This window comes from Mastigoproctus giganteus, chromosome 3, assembly GCF_048544385.1.
Source record: "Mastigoproctus giganteus isolate SK-2022 chromosome 3, ASM4854438v1, whole genome shotgun sequence".
In the NCBI taxonomy this organism is placed as follows: Eukaryota; Metazoa; Arthropoda; class Arachnida; order Uropygi; family Thelyphonidae; genus Mastigoproctus; species Mastigoproctus giganteus.
Genome location: NC_143577.1, coordinates 211,675,032 through 211,688,567, shown reverse-complemented (window position 1 = coordinate 211,688,567; position 13,536 = coordinate 211,675,032). Strand labels below are relative to the sequence as shown.

General features: G+C 37.5%; 2 protein-coding genes across 2 annotated transcripts in view; one reads left to right on the top strand and one right to left on the bottom strand.

Moving 5' to 3' along the window:
* LOC150088656 (apoptosis-stimulating of p53 protein 2-like) overlaps nucleotides 1–3,263 on the top strand; it is a 162,488-nt gene extending 159,225 nt beyond the window's left edge. The window contains exon 11 of the mRNA XM_090370281.1: nucleotides 3,025–3,263. Within this exon, the coding sequence (XP_090226407.1) occupies nucleotides 3,025–3,263 (239 nt within the window). The remainder of the gene's footprint in view (nucleotides 1–3,024) is intronic.
* A 5,466-nt stretch (nucleotides 3,264–8,729) lies between these two features.
* On the bottom strand, nucleotides 8,730–13,184 carry LOC150088655 (protein CFDP2-like). Its single transcript, XM_090370280.1, has 2 exons — nucleotides 12,745–13,184; nucleotides 8,730–8,739 (listed from the first exon to the last, which is right to left on the bottom strand). The coding sequence occupies exons 1-2, from the start codon at nucleotides 13,182–13,184 to the stop codon at nucleotides 8,730–8,732; spliced, it is 450 nt and encodes a 149-aa protein (XP_090226406.1).
* Nucleotides 13,185–13,536: the final 352 nt, after the last annotated feature.

Sequence of the window (13,536 nt, the reverse complement as noted above, 5' to 3'; positions counted from 1 at the left end):
GGCATTCCCCTTGCTGAATAACTCCTCATGTGTGAATGTCGATGCAAAATATTCATTTAGTTTGTTAGCTACCTGAGCAGGATCATCAACAGTTGACCCATCAATATCAAGTGGACCAATCTGATTCATCCCCTTCCTTCTAGAGTTTACATAAGTAAAGAACTCTTTGCTGTTTTTCTTTGCATCCCTTGCCAAGGATTTCTCGTAATCTGCCTTCGCCTGCCTAACCTCCTTTGTAACTTGGTTGCATATCAACTTGTATCTATCATAGGCTTCTGTGTCATGTGTTAATTTGTAAGTATCCCATGCATTTTTCTTCTCTGCCATATGCCTCATTAGTTCATCTGACATCCATTTTGGCCTAAACCTTGAACAATATTTCTTAGTTGGTATGTAAAGCCTAGTAGCTTCCAAGATACGTTCTTTGAATGCTTCCCATTTTGAATTTGCTGTTGGTAACATCATCAGTTGGTCCCACTGTATAGAATTTAAATACTGTCTCAGTCCATCGTAGTCGCCTTTACGGAAGCAATAACTTCTACAACAACAGATGGAAGTTTGTTCCAGCAATCAACCACCCGCTGGCTAAAGGCAAACTTCCACACATCTATCCTACAACTGTCTTTCCTCAATTTGAATTTATGACCTCTCAGGCGATTATTCTGAACAAGAGGAAGAATCTCATCAGCATTGAGCATGCTCAAACCATTCAAGCCTTTACACACCTCAATCAGATCACCTCGGTGTTTAGTCCCCCATACACTGTAATTTGCAAAACTTAAACCTTTCTTCGTAAGAGCAACCCTTTGTTCCATTCACTAATCTTGTTGCCCTTCTCTGTACTCATTCCAACAGCTCTACATCCTTCTTAAAATGAGGCCTCCAGATCTGTATACAGTACTCAAGGTGTGACCTGACCATTGCCTTATACAAGGGGATAATCACCACCTTATCTCTGCTATAAAAATTTCTGTATATCATTGACCAGACACAATGAGCTACTCTTGCAGACCGTCTGCACTGCTCAGAAAACTTCATATCTGACAGCACATTACCCCCAGGTCCAGAGCCTCCGTAGCCAGGTGGGCAGAAGCAGCAGTGTGTAGCACACGCTTCTTGATTAGACCGGGGTTCGAGCCCATGACCACCAAATACGGAGGATGCGGAAAGGTCAGGGAATGACCACCACATATCTCCAGAGCAATATGGCCTGCTAATGCTCCTAAAAACCAAAAAACAAACCCCTCCCCCCAGGTCCTTTTCATTCTCTACCACCTTGAGTGTGGTATAACTTCTTCATCTATAAAGCTTTTGCCATGCTCGGTAATGAAACAGTCCAATTAGTATAAGTGGTAGCAAATGATGCAAGAAAGTGAGCTTATAAAGCTCACTTTCTTGCATCATCAACTAAAAAAAAAAAAAAATGGATGGCACATACCCCTCTGTTGGGTATGTGCCATCCTCAATTTGAATTTATGCTCTCCCTCATGTGTGTTGTCTCAGCAAGCGGAAGAATACCGTCAACATTGAGCTTACTCAATCCATTTCTCCAGCAGTACAGTTTACAGAACTGAAGCCTTTTTTAGTAAGAGCACCCTTTTGTTTCCTTCACCAATCTCGTTGCCCTTCTCTGCATCCATTCCAGCAGATTTACATCCTACCTAAAATGAAGTCTCCAGACCTGTATAAAATACTCATGTATACAGTATGCAGCCACCACGACCTTGTACATGGATAATCACCTCCTTATCCCTGCTAGCAAAGTTCCTGTATATCATTGACAAAATCCATGAGCTGTTCTGGTAGTCTGTCTGTGCTGCTTACAGAACTTTATATCTGACTGCACAATTACCCCCAGATCTTTTTTTCTTTTCCACTATGCTGGGTGCAGTACCACACAGTTGGTATGTTAATCTGGGATTACTGCTCTCCATATGCAGTACCTTGCATTTGTCAGTGTTTTAACTTCAACTGCTATTTCTCAGCTCATTGGCTTAATTTTTCTAGATCTTGTTGCAATAGCTTACCTTGATAACTGTCATTAATGACAGTTATCAAGGTAAGGGTGATAACTGTCAGGGTGATAACTTTTGCAGGGTGATAACTGTCATTAATGACAGTTATCACCCTGCAAAATTATCCAATTATTTCTGTCCAGGATTGAACTTGGGGACCTTGAAGCACATGTGAGGACGTGTGAAGCATACGCGATAACTACTACACCATGGAAATGTCAATTTGAAGACTTCCACATAGTCTTCATTTGGGCTGTAATATGCTAGAACACCATTCCACTCAATAAGTTTACTTTCTTAAGTTAAAAGCATTTCAGGTGTTTAACTTCCAGAAACTCTTTCTGTAATGTCAAGATGTTACAGATTACGAGCTCTAACCCATATTCATATCTAATTATAGAATATAAATGTCAGAAATGAGAACAGATGTTTTTTTGTACATACTGTATAAACTATTGACAAAAAAATATTTAATCTTATTTTAGTTACCAAATATTTTACTTGTTAGTATTTTTCATTTGAATGCTGATTAACAAAATATTACACTAATATTTTGTATTAAAGCACCAGTATTAAAGATAATTGAACAGATAAGAAATAACTGTATTAAAATCTTTTGGACCAGTATTATTCATAAATTACAAGTTGAGATTGGAAAGAAAAATGTCCCAAGAGAAAATGTCTTTTTGTTTGGATTTGTGAGTAAGTATACAGAAGGCCTTAGCAGTGCTCAGAGGAAGATAAGAACCCATAGATTTTTCTTTGATATCTTTCTAGTTCAGTCTGACCTTGAATATATATATTGTTTTTAAACCTGGTTTACACTGTCTTTAACTGTTAGGCCAGAAGATTTTTCAGTTCCTTTGAGAACAAAAGGGGAAAAGCACTTGTATGTTTGTACTTGCATATTACACAAGCATATTGACATTTTAGTAATCATTCCAAAAATCATTAAGTTATTGTCGTGAGTACTGTATTTTCATAAAAATGTAATTATTATATTTTGTAGGTATGCAAGAGAAGTTGGGAATTCTGAATGGTGGTGCTGTTTATGCTGTATATGATTATGAAGCTCAGAATGCAGATGAACTCAGTTTTCAGGACAGTGATATGATAGTCGTCTTACGGAAGGGAGATGATCAAGAGCGAGAATGGTGGTGGTCAAGGTTACAAGATAGAGAAGGATACATTCACGAAACCTACTTGGGTAAAAGGAAATCAGAATTATTTGATAACTTTTTCATATAAATAATATATTGCACTGTAGGCCTATATAGTAAAAGCTCTATTCACCAATTCTGTATTGATGTTAACTATCTACAGCAGTTTGTTCTCTCTCTCTCTCTCTCTCTCTCTCTCTCTCTCTCTCTCTCTCTCTCTCTCTCTCTCTCTCTCTCTCTCTCTCTCTTCTCTCGTCTCTCTCTCTCTCTCGTCTCTCTCTCTCTCTCTCTCTCTCTCTCTCTCTCTCTCTCTCTCGTGCAGACACACACCCACTCACACTGGGTATGTCATTAAGTGACCATATAAACATATTTTTGGTGTAGAAAATTTTCATATATGGCAGGATATATTTTTAATATATAAATATAAATTGTACTCTGGCACAATAAAAATTGTAATATGCATATCCAACACATTCATAAGTAATCCTTGCAACAAACTTTGGGTTTATTTTCATATGTTGTTTTTCAGAATAGTTGAAGCAGCTGACACTACATGAAATAGCAATATGTTATATCACCTTATATGTAAAAATAAATGCTAATCCTGTAACTTAGATAAAGTAGCTGGATTAGTAAACCATGCTACCCAGCTAAAATATTAGAAAAGAATCTCCATATTTTGTAGGTCTTTTGCATATCTAAATTAAAATTTTAATACATGCCATGTTGAATTGACCTATTGATGTAGTAACAATAATTATTCTAGTTCTTTCAATGATGAGAATAGTGGACTGTGTGCCAGAAGTAAGCAGTAACCTTCTGATTTATGTACACCATAAATTCCTAAGGAGTGGTTTTAATGCTCATAAATTGGAAGCAATTTGTCATTATATAAAAAACATATATACTGGGAGGGTGCAAGCCAAAAATAATACCAACTATAGAAAAGAAAAACATGCAAAAAAATTTTTTTTGTATATTTGTTACATTATGGTTAATATCAGAATAAATAAATGATACAAGGAAGCTAGTAGTTGATGCATTCTTTAATGCATGCATTACACTTTATTTTCAATATAGCAGCAGAGCATTATGACACAAATTTATCAATGGCAGTACAATAGAGAAGGCCATCCCAAGTGTCAATAAGGTTTCACTCCAAAATCTGAAAGTGATCTGTTCCCAACATTACCAAATTTGAGAGTTTGTGTTGCATATCTAGTTATCTTAATATACTGTACCACACAGTGAACATCAGGAAAAGAATTTTCTATGCCAGGTAGAGCTGGCAGAATGAACACAACAAAATACAGCCCTTGCATTGTAATAGTAATCGTGGCATGTGATGCAAGAAAGCAAGCATATGAGCTTATGTAGCATCAGCCAAAAAAAAAATTCCCACAACCATTCCCTCCAGATATTTGTCCAGTTCCTCCTTAAATTTATTTAACCTATCAACTTCCACGACAGATGGAAATTTATTCCAGCAATTAACAACCCGCTGGCTAAAGGCAAATTTCCACACATCTATTCTACAGCTGTCTTGTCTCAATTTGAATTTATGCCTCCCTAGGTTCGTAATCTGAACAAGTGGAAGAATCCCATCATTGAGTTGGGCAGCTGAGAGCTTGACAGGCCCCTCATATCAATTTCTTCGAGGGCATCTACCCTACACCTCAAGCTCTCATAGACGCCAATCAGAACGCTGAATTGACGCCTAATTTCTAGACACTCTCTGCACCTGTAACACACAAGGACATCCTCCTTGGCTAGATCATGTTCTGTTCCAGAAAGTTCGGCAAACATTTCACAAGCTGCACATTTCTTTAGGCTGTGATGCGCTGGAGAATCTCCCCCCCCCCTTCTCTCCCTAGTCATAGCACTCCTGCCACTTTGTGCCTGTTGCTTTGCTGCTCTAGTGTGGGGCACGATATTTTAAATTAATAAGATCAATAAATTTAATTAATTAATTGTCAATACTACACTATCGAATAGACTCCTAAATGCAGTGATGCATATTATGCTATATAATTTTACATTACAATAATTGTGTAACACAATTATTGTATGTTCACTGTTAAATAATATTGAATAGATTATTTAAATTATTATTAGCATTAGTTGAGGCATATGATGCAAGAAAGCAAGTTTATACAGCATCAGCCAAAAAAAAACCCCTTCCCATTTCGCCCATACGGTCACTCCAAATGTCTAGTTCAGCCTTAAATTTATTTAAGCTATCAACTTCCACAACAGATGGAAGTCTGTTCCAGCAATCAACTACCTGCTGGCTAAAGGCAAACTTCCACACATCTATCCTACAACTGTCTTTCAATTTTAATTTATGCCCTCTCAGGAGATTATTCTGAGCAAGAGGGAGAATCCCATCGGCATTGAGCCTGCTCAAAACATTCAAGGCTTTATACATCTCAATCACATCACCTCGCAGGTGCCTAGTCTCCAGACACTGTAATTTGCAAAACTTAGGCCTTTCTTCGTAAGAGCAACCCTTTGTTCCATTCACTAATCTTGTTGCCCTCCTCTGTGCTCGTTCCAGCAGCTCTACATCCTTCTAAAAATGAGGCCTCCAGACCTGTATACAGTATTCAAGGTGTGGCCTAACCATTGCCGTAGGCAATGGTTAGGCCACACCTTGAATACTGTATACAGGTCTGGATACTTGAATACTTGAATACTGTATACAATTTAATTGACAATGAAGTTTAACAAGATTAATAGATTTACTGATTAATTGACAATATTATATTATGCACTATACTATACAAAGCTAATGCTATCGAATTCCGGATATGCTGTATCGTGTTACAATGGCGGTAATTACGAACGGTACTTCTACAGACTCTTAAGTATTGATTAACTTCCAAATCTCGCTGTCTCAATTTAGAATAAACTAAGGATCCTGACTAGGTCTATAGCTACTTATAGATAATAATTTGATATAACAATTGGTTAATAAATCGGCTAAAACCTCTCGTTTAATGGAGCTGCAATTTGTAACACGTGGATTTGATACCATTACCGATACTAAGTAATACCCACAAAATCTCTATCATGTTAAACTTTAAACTAAGTATCGTAACTATGAATATAAAACTACTCTAGAAAATAAGTAAATATGCCAATTTAAGCTAATAAAACAGAAAATAAATCAGAAAAAACTTCTCTTCTCCAGGAGCTGCAAAATAGCTGCGGCCGCACAGGCTACCCTCGAACCCAAACCCCAAACTCTCTTAATTAGTGCCAGTGTACAACAATATCACCTTTTGTGCCCTTAAAAGATGATATCTGCTCTACAACATCATCAACCTTTGTTCCTGGCAGACATACCCTGGTCCTATTCCACCTATCCTTTTTGCACCATATATTCCCCATTTCCCTGACAATAGAGTCACAGAAAACAACTAGTTCCTGTGAGACCAGCACATTCTGCCTTGGGGATTGCCGTTGTGTTGCCTGATGTTCAAGTGCACAGTCTCTGCACCTAGCACACACACACAAAGACATCCTCCTTGGCTAGATTATGTCCTGTTCTAGACAGGTCTGCAAACATTTCACATTTTGCACATTTTTTTAGACTGTGATGCATTGGACAATCTCCCCCTTCAGTTCTTCCACGAGCCACAGTACTACTGCTACTTTGTGAACGCTGCTTTGCTGCTCTAGTCTCTGTCATAATTCCGTTTAAGTATAATTTAATTAACAGTGAAATTTAATAAGTTTAATTAATTTTACTGATTAATTGATAATACTATACTAATCTAGATTTCTAATACAGTGCCACCTATTTTGCTATTTAGTTTTACATTAAACCTTATGCTATTAAGTTCAGGGTTTACATTACACTATTCCGTATCATATAACAATGGTGGCAAGTTATGAACAGTAAGATCTATGGACAATAAGTATTACCTTTCAAAAAAATCTATCTAAATTCAAATAAACCAAGGAGCTTGACTAGAACTATAAAGCTACGTATAGAAAATAATTTAGTATAACAATTAAGTCAATAAAATGACTAAATATATATAGAAACGTAGTGTTCGCCGGAGCTGCAAAAATTATGGCATTACAAATTTTTATGCTCTTGGTCTCACAAAAGTTTGCAATTACACTAATGCTATATTAACAAGAAAATATAGTAGCAACATACAATACATTAATTGTATAATATTTTTATAATTTTACTTTATAAAACAAAATTTTACAAAATAATTGCTAATTTTGCAATATAAAACTCTGTTATGCTTTGTGTGTGTGTGTGTGTGTGTGTGTGTGTGTGTGTGTGTGTGTGTGTGTGTGTGTGTGTGTGTGTGTGTGTGTGTGTGTGTGTGTGTTATAGGTAAAATACATAAATCTTGAAAGTATTTCATTCTCATTCATTTTACTACTGTAAGGTAACATACCATGCAATTACTGAAGTTCAGCAAGAGATCAATCTTTGAGCTCCTAAATTTCTGGTGTCAAAAACTTTTGTTCATAAGATTGAATATTCACAAATTGGAACTATTACTGCACCATATTCTAATGTATTCCACAAATTTTAAATAGGATCCAGATTTGGATATAAGGAAGAGGGACATGGACATTAATTGAATTCTCCATTACAATACTTCAACCAATTACAAACAGATCTAGTTTCACATTACATGTCTAGTGGGTCTTGAAACAAAAGCTTTACAGTCTTGATGTTGATTTAACGGATTTCTGAGACAGTAGAAATATTCTTAAGTTTTGCCTGTATGATCTAGGCTTTTGATGGTTGTGTCTGTTATTAGGGTTAAACAAGTGCATAGTAAGTTTTACATTATGTGTCTAGCAGGTCTTGAAACAGAAGCATCACTCAGTCCTAAGGTCAAACTGATCAGTGTGATGGATAGTTTGCATTATCATCTTGAAAGTGGTCATCATCTGGATTAAAAATGAAGCATTGCAGGGTGGAACACAATGCAATAACTTTTTTAAATAAGTACCAACCTTTTGTTATCCTCTCAGACATGAATGGACCGAATTCATGCCGTATCAGGCCACAATAACTATTATCAGTCTTTGACAATCCAACTACAGTGACTCGAACACCACTGCCGTTTCTAATTTTTGGCTGAAACAAGTGGTTTATAGACAGGATGATGATCACCAGACACAGGTTTCAGTTTCTTGCACATTTGTTTGAATAAATATGAGTTGATTTCAGCCTAAGTTGAAATCACAATTCTACATGAAGCTCTACCCAACTCCCTGTCCTCTTCTATAATATCTTCCTTCTGCCACAGTTATTTCAATCTTAGGTGGTTCCTCTATCTTCTAAAATCTTATAACATTCTGAATAATGTAGCCTTAAGCAGTCCTGTGGTTTCTCTAATTCTGTGTTAGCTTCTCACATATCAAAGTGATTCTTAGACATCTGTTATCATGCATTTACATCATGGTATATCATGTGTTGCAACATGGATTGTTTTGGGTGCACTCCTTTGCAGAAAGAAGTTTGATCACTGATCTGTATTCCACTTCATCCATTGTGGCACTCTTCACTTCAATGAATGCTGCAAAGAATTTAAATCAATTTAAATTTAAAAATTAAAAAGTACAGCTATGAAAGTAATGTTAAGTATCACATATTAATTGCCAAATACAGTTAATGACTGTATTCATTGTCAAAATAATTTTAACTTCTTCTGATTTGGTTGTCATGCCAGAGTATAAATATATATATATATATATTTAAATCTAAGTATATTCGTGGATATGGAAAATTCCCATGGGCTTCTGGTCAAAATTACCTATGTAGTCTGTTGGCAGATTTATTTATTATTTCTGTTTATTTTATTATTTTTTTAAATAAATATATTACAACTGTGTTCCGACACTTTTTTTAAAAGTTAGTCCCACAAATTGATTTTTTTTTTTTAATTCTGGTAATGGCATCTCTCAGTTTGTCTATTTTACTACCTTGTTAAATGATGCTCATTGGTGGTACTGCATCAGACAGTCTAAATAAGGACTGCTAACAGACAAGCCTTATTTGGACTATTCAGTGTTAGTGACTTACTGTGCTATCTGTTCTGTGAGTAATCCACAGCCATCACAGCTCGAATTAGTATTAGTGTAATGAGCTTGACCTTCACTTGCCTTCATAGCAAATCACTGACCTATGAAAACTGAACATGTGCCAATTATCCTTTAAAGTGTCCAATACAGGGCAGTTGAAAATACAAAAGGACACCTACTGAAATGCCTGTTTGAAGATGCTATTTAACATATAATTTCTAATACTTCTGGCTGGGATCAAGCCTGCATGTCCATAGCAAGAGGTGTTCCTTTTAAAGGTGATTTTACATTTTGCTTTTTTGAACCCAATCCAAACTGAAATTAAACAAAAGCAAAATGCTGTCACTGCTGCTGACAAATGACAACTCTTGAATCACCCAAAATAGCAGCACTCAATGAAGCATGGGGACTACAGTGATATTTCTATATTATCAGGGTTTTTTTTACGTAATATTTTCAAAATGTGATTAATTTTTGAATACAGCCACTCCCCGAATCACATAAGGGTTGCATTCTGTGGAACTCTACGTAAGTTGTAATTTCCCCCATGCTTGTGCAGCACTCACAACTGTGCTCGCTGAATTGATTGAATCAAAAAAGAAATGTTCTACGAACCTATAAATAGAATTATTTATTGTATTTATTCAATTTTTTATCTCATACGGAGGAAAAATTACAAAAGTGTGCAATTTTAAAAATTATAAAATTACAAAAAAAGAGAGAGGCATAACGTCAGTAAGTTTTACCTCTCTAGCATCGTTGCCAGAATCAACGTCTTCAGCTCATAAGTATGCTCATAAGCAAGAGGTTGAGGGCTGTGGAGATTTAGAAGGGGTTGGCCGCACAACCTTACAAAAGAACATATTAATGGATGACTGGATGGTGGCTTTTTTCTTTTCATCGTAGATTTCTTTGTAGCAAGCAAGCATATCATTCACCCCTCTGTTAACTTTTAAGAATCGCCTTGAGTGTCATCAGCATTTTTTTTCTTTCACTATTGCTGCCTGCAAGTCAATAAGTTCTTTGTTAGATAAGTCCTTCTCTTCTTCCTCTATTAACTCCTCCACGTCTTTGGCATCTACCTCCAGCTGAAGTAACTATGCAACCTTTACAATCTTATCTGTAACCTCTTCATATGATTTGTTTTTTTGAAATCCTTCGAAGCCTTTTACATGCCCGGGCATATTTTCTTCCATGCGCCATTTAAACAACTTTTATTAATTTCTGTTCAGGCCTTATTAACGTTTACGATGGCGTGGTAAATGTTGTAAGATTGCCAAAAGTCTCTTAACATAAAATTTTCCTCACCGTCTACTGCAGACAAGGCCTGAACAAATGTTGTGTGTAAATAGTCACATTTTTCATCATTCCACTATTCCACAGGTCGACATATGAAGCCTTGCCACCATGCCCTGTCCGTGTACTTCTCTCCGTCGATGATTTCACTCCAGTTTCCTCCTCTCTTAATGACATCGGTCTTTATCATGTCTTGCCATCTCATTCTTGGTCTCTCACTTGGTCTTTTGTCCCTTAATTGTAAATTAAACATTCTTCTTGGCAAACACCTCTTGGTCATCCTCTTGACATGTCCAAACCATTTAAAACGGGACCTTTCAATCCTATTCTGGAGGTTTTCAACCTGAATTCTCTCCCTAATCACATCATTTCTGATTTTGTCGCGTCTTGTCTTTCCGGCTATGCTCCTCACAAATCTCATCTCTGCCCCCTGAATTCTGCTTTCATCCTTTTTCCCCATAGTCCAAGTTTCAGATGCATACGTCAGAATTGGTACATAATAGGCCTGATATATAGCCTTCTTACACTTCAGTGGTATGTTCCTGTTCCAGATCAGATCTCTTATCTGCCTATAGAAATTTCTGTCCACTTGTATCCTTCTACTTATTTCTTCATCTATCACTCCAGTCTTTGTAATGGTGCTTCCTAGATACTTGAAATTGTTAACCATTTTTAGCTCTTTCCCTTCCATTGTAATGTATCCATCCAGCCTGCCACTCCTCTTTAGAACCATTACTTCACTCTTCTTCTGACTGAAAACCAGTCCAAATTCATTGGCCACACTAGCCCATATATCAACTTGCCGTTGCACTAGTTCCCTGCTCTCTCTCCATATGCAGAGGTCATCTGCGAAGAGCATGACTTTCATCTGGTACTGTCCAAGTTGTTCCACCACTCTGCACATCATTCATGGCAGCTATGAATAGTAGTGGTGACAGGATACCTCCTTGCCTGAAACCTGATGTTATTTCGAAGCTCTCCGTCAACCCCATCACTGTTCTAACTTTGCTCACTGCGTTGGTGCACATATTCTCAATTCTCTCCACAAGATGTTCCTATATCCCTAAGTTTCTCAAAACCTCCCACACTTTCTCTCTCTTTACGGCATCACACGCTTTCTTTATATCCAAAAATGCCATCCATAACTCTTTATTGTGTTCATAACACTTTTCCATCAGTTGCCTGATGCAGAAAATTAGATCCATCGTCGATCTGCCAGGCCCAAAGCCATACTGTCCCTCGGCCATCCTATTTTCAATCGTTCCTCTTATCTTCCGCTCTAACACTCTCTCATACAGCTTATTCACATGTGATGTCAGTATGATGCCTATATAATTGGAACGCTTTTTCCTGTTCCACTTCTTGAACAATGGGATGATCAAACCTTCTTTCCAGTCCTTCGGCAGCTGTCTCTCATCCCAGATCTTACGTAACAGTCTGTATGTCCATGCTATCCCTGCCTCACCTGTAGCCTTCACCATCTCTCCATTTATCTCATGCATACCAGCAGACTTACCTGTCTTGATGTATTTCCATGCCTGCACTACATTCCACATCAAGTCTCTCTCTCTCTCTCTCTCCCCCCCCCCTCCGTATCTTCTCTTCCATCCCCTCTTCTACGATCAGCCTGCCTTCAACAGATTTTCAAAATACTTCTTTCATGTTTCTCTTACCTCTTCATCCTTGGTTATTAGGGTATTTGCTCTGTTCACCATCTCTTCTTCTATTTCTCACCATACTATACAACGTCTTTTTATTACCGTCGATACCTTGCCATAGAGTTTCACTCCATTCTTCCAACCACAGTCTTCTCTCCTCGTTAACTATCCCCTTAGCCACTCTCTTCACGGTTTCATATATCTCTTTATTCTCATCATTTCTGTTCTGAAAGTAGGTCCTGAATGCATTATTCTTGATTTTCACAGCCTTTCTCATCCTATCATTCCACCATGGGGTTTCTTTCCATCTCCTTCTATTGCTTTTCCTTCCACAAACCTGCTCTGTCAGTCCAACTATACAGTCTTTGAATGCTTTCCATTCTGATTCCACGCTGTTTACCACTGTCTTAGGTACACATTCCTGAACTCTTCTCTGAACATCGCCCCTTTTTCCTCTTCTTTCAACTTCCACACCCTTAGTTTTCTCTCTCTCTTGTTATTTTGATCCTCTTCAAATTAGGGAATCTTAAAACTCCAACAACTAACCTGTGATCACTATCCAAGGAGACACTAGGAATGACCTTGACATCCACTAGTCTTCTGTGGTGCTCTTTATCCATGAGTATATAGTCAAGGAGGGATTCCTGTTCACTGTCCCAACCATATCTTGTCACTTTGTGACTCATTCTCTTCTTTAACCAGGTGTTTCCTATGACTAAGCTGTTCCGTAAACAGAAATTCAACAGCCTGTCACCATCATTCCTAGGTCCCCAACCATGCGGACCCATAACGTGTTCTAGTCCTTGTCTCTCCACTCCGACTTTTGCGTTCAGGTCACCCACGATAACTATATCTTCACCTGTGATGTTCTCTTCGAGCTTGTCCTCAAACTCCAGCTTCTCCATTTCTTCACAACCGGTTTGCAGTGCATAACATTGTACTACCTTCAATGTTTCGCTGTCATTCATTTGCAGTTTAACTGACATGAGTCTGTGGCTGATATTTTCACCTCCAGTAGCCTTTCCTTAATCCTGGGGTCTATATTGATGGCTACACCCTTCCTCACTACATCCCCCCAGACCAATGTAGGTAATAGCCTCCTCGTAATTCTCTACACCCATTTCCTTTCCATTTTGATTCGCTCAATCCAAGTATGTTTATTTTTCTGTCCTTTAATATGTCCACAAACTCCAGTTTTTCCCGACAGTGTCAAAATATTGAGTGTGGCTAGTTTAGTATATGTCGTCATCAGCAGATCTTGTTGGTTGCAGATACCACCACAGCCGGGCTAATTAGCTTTGAGGCTTCTTTTTCTATTGAAGGCAATAAATTTAAGCT

What these genes read in the sequence shown, in the direction of transcription:
- LOC150088655 (XM_090370280.1), bottom strand. Translation starts at nt 13,184, where the DNA reads ATGTCAGTTAAACTGCAAATGAATGACAGCGAAACATTGAAGGTAGTA.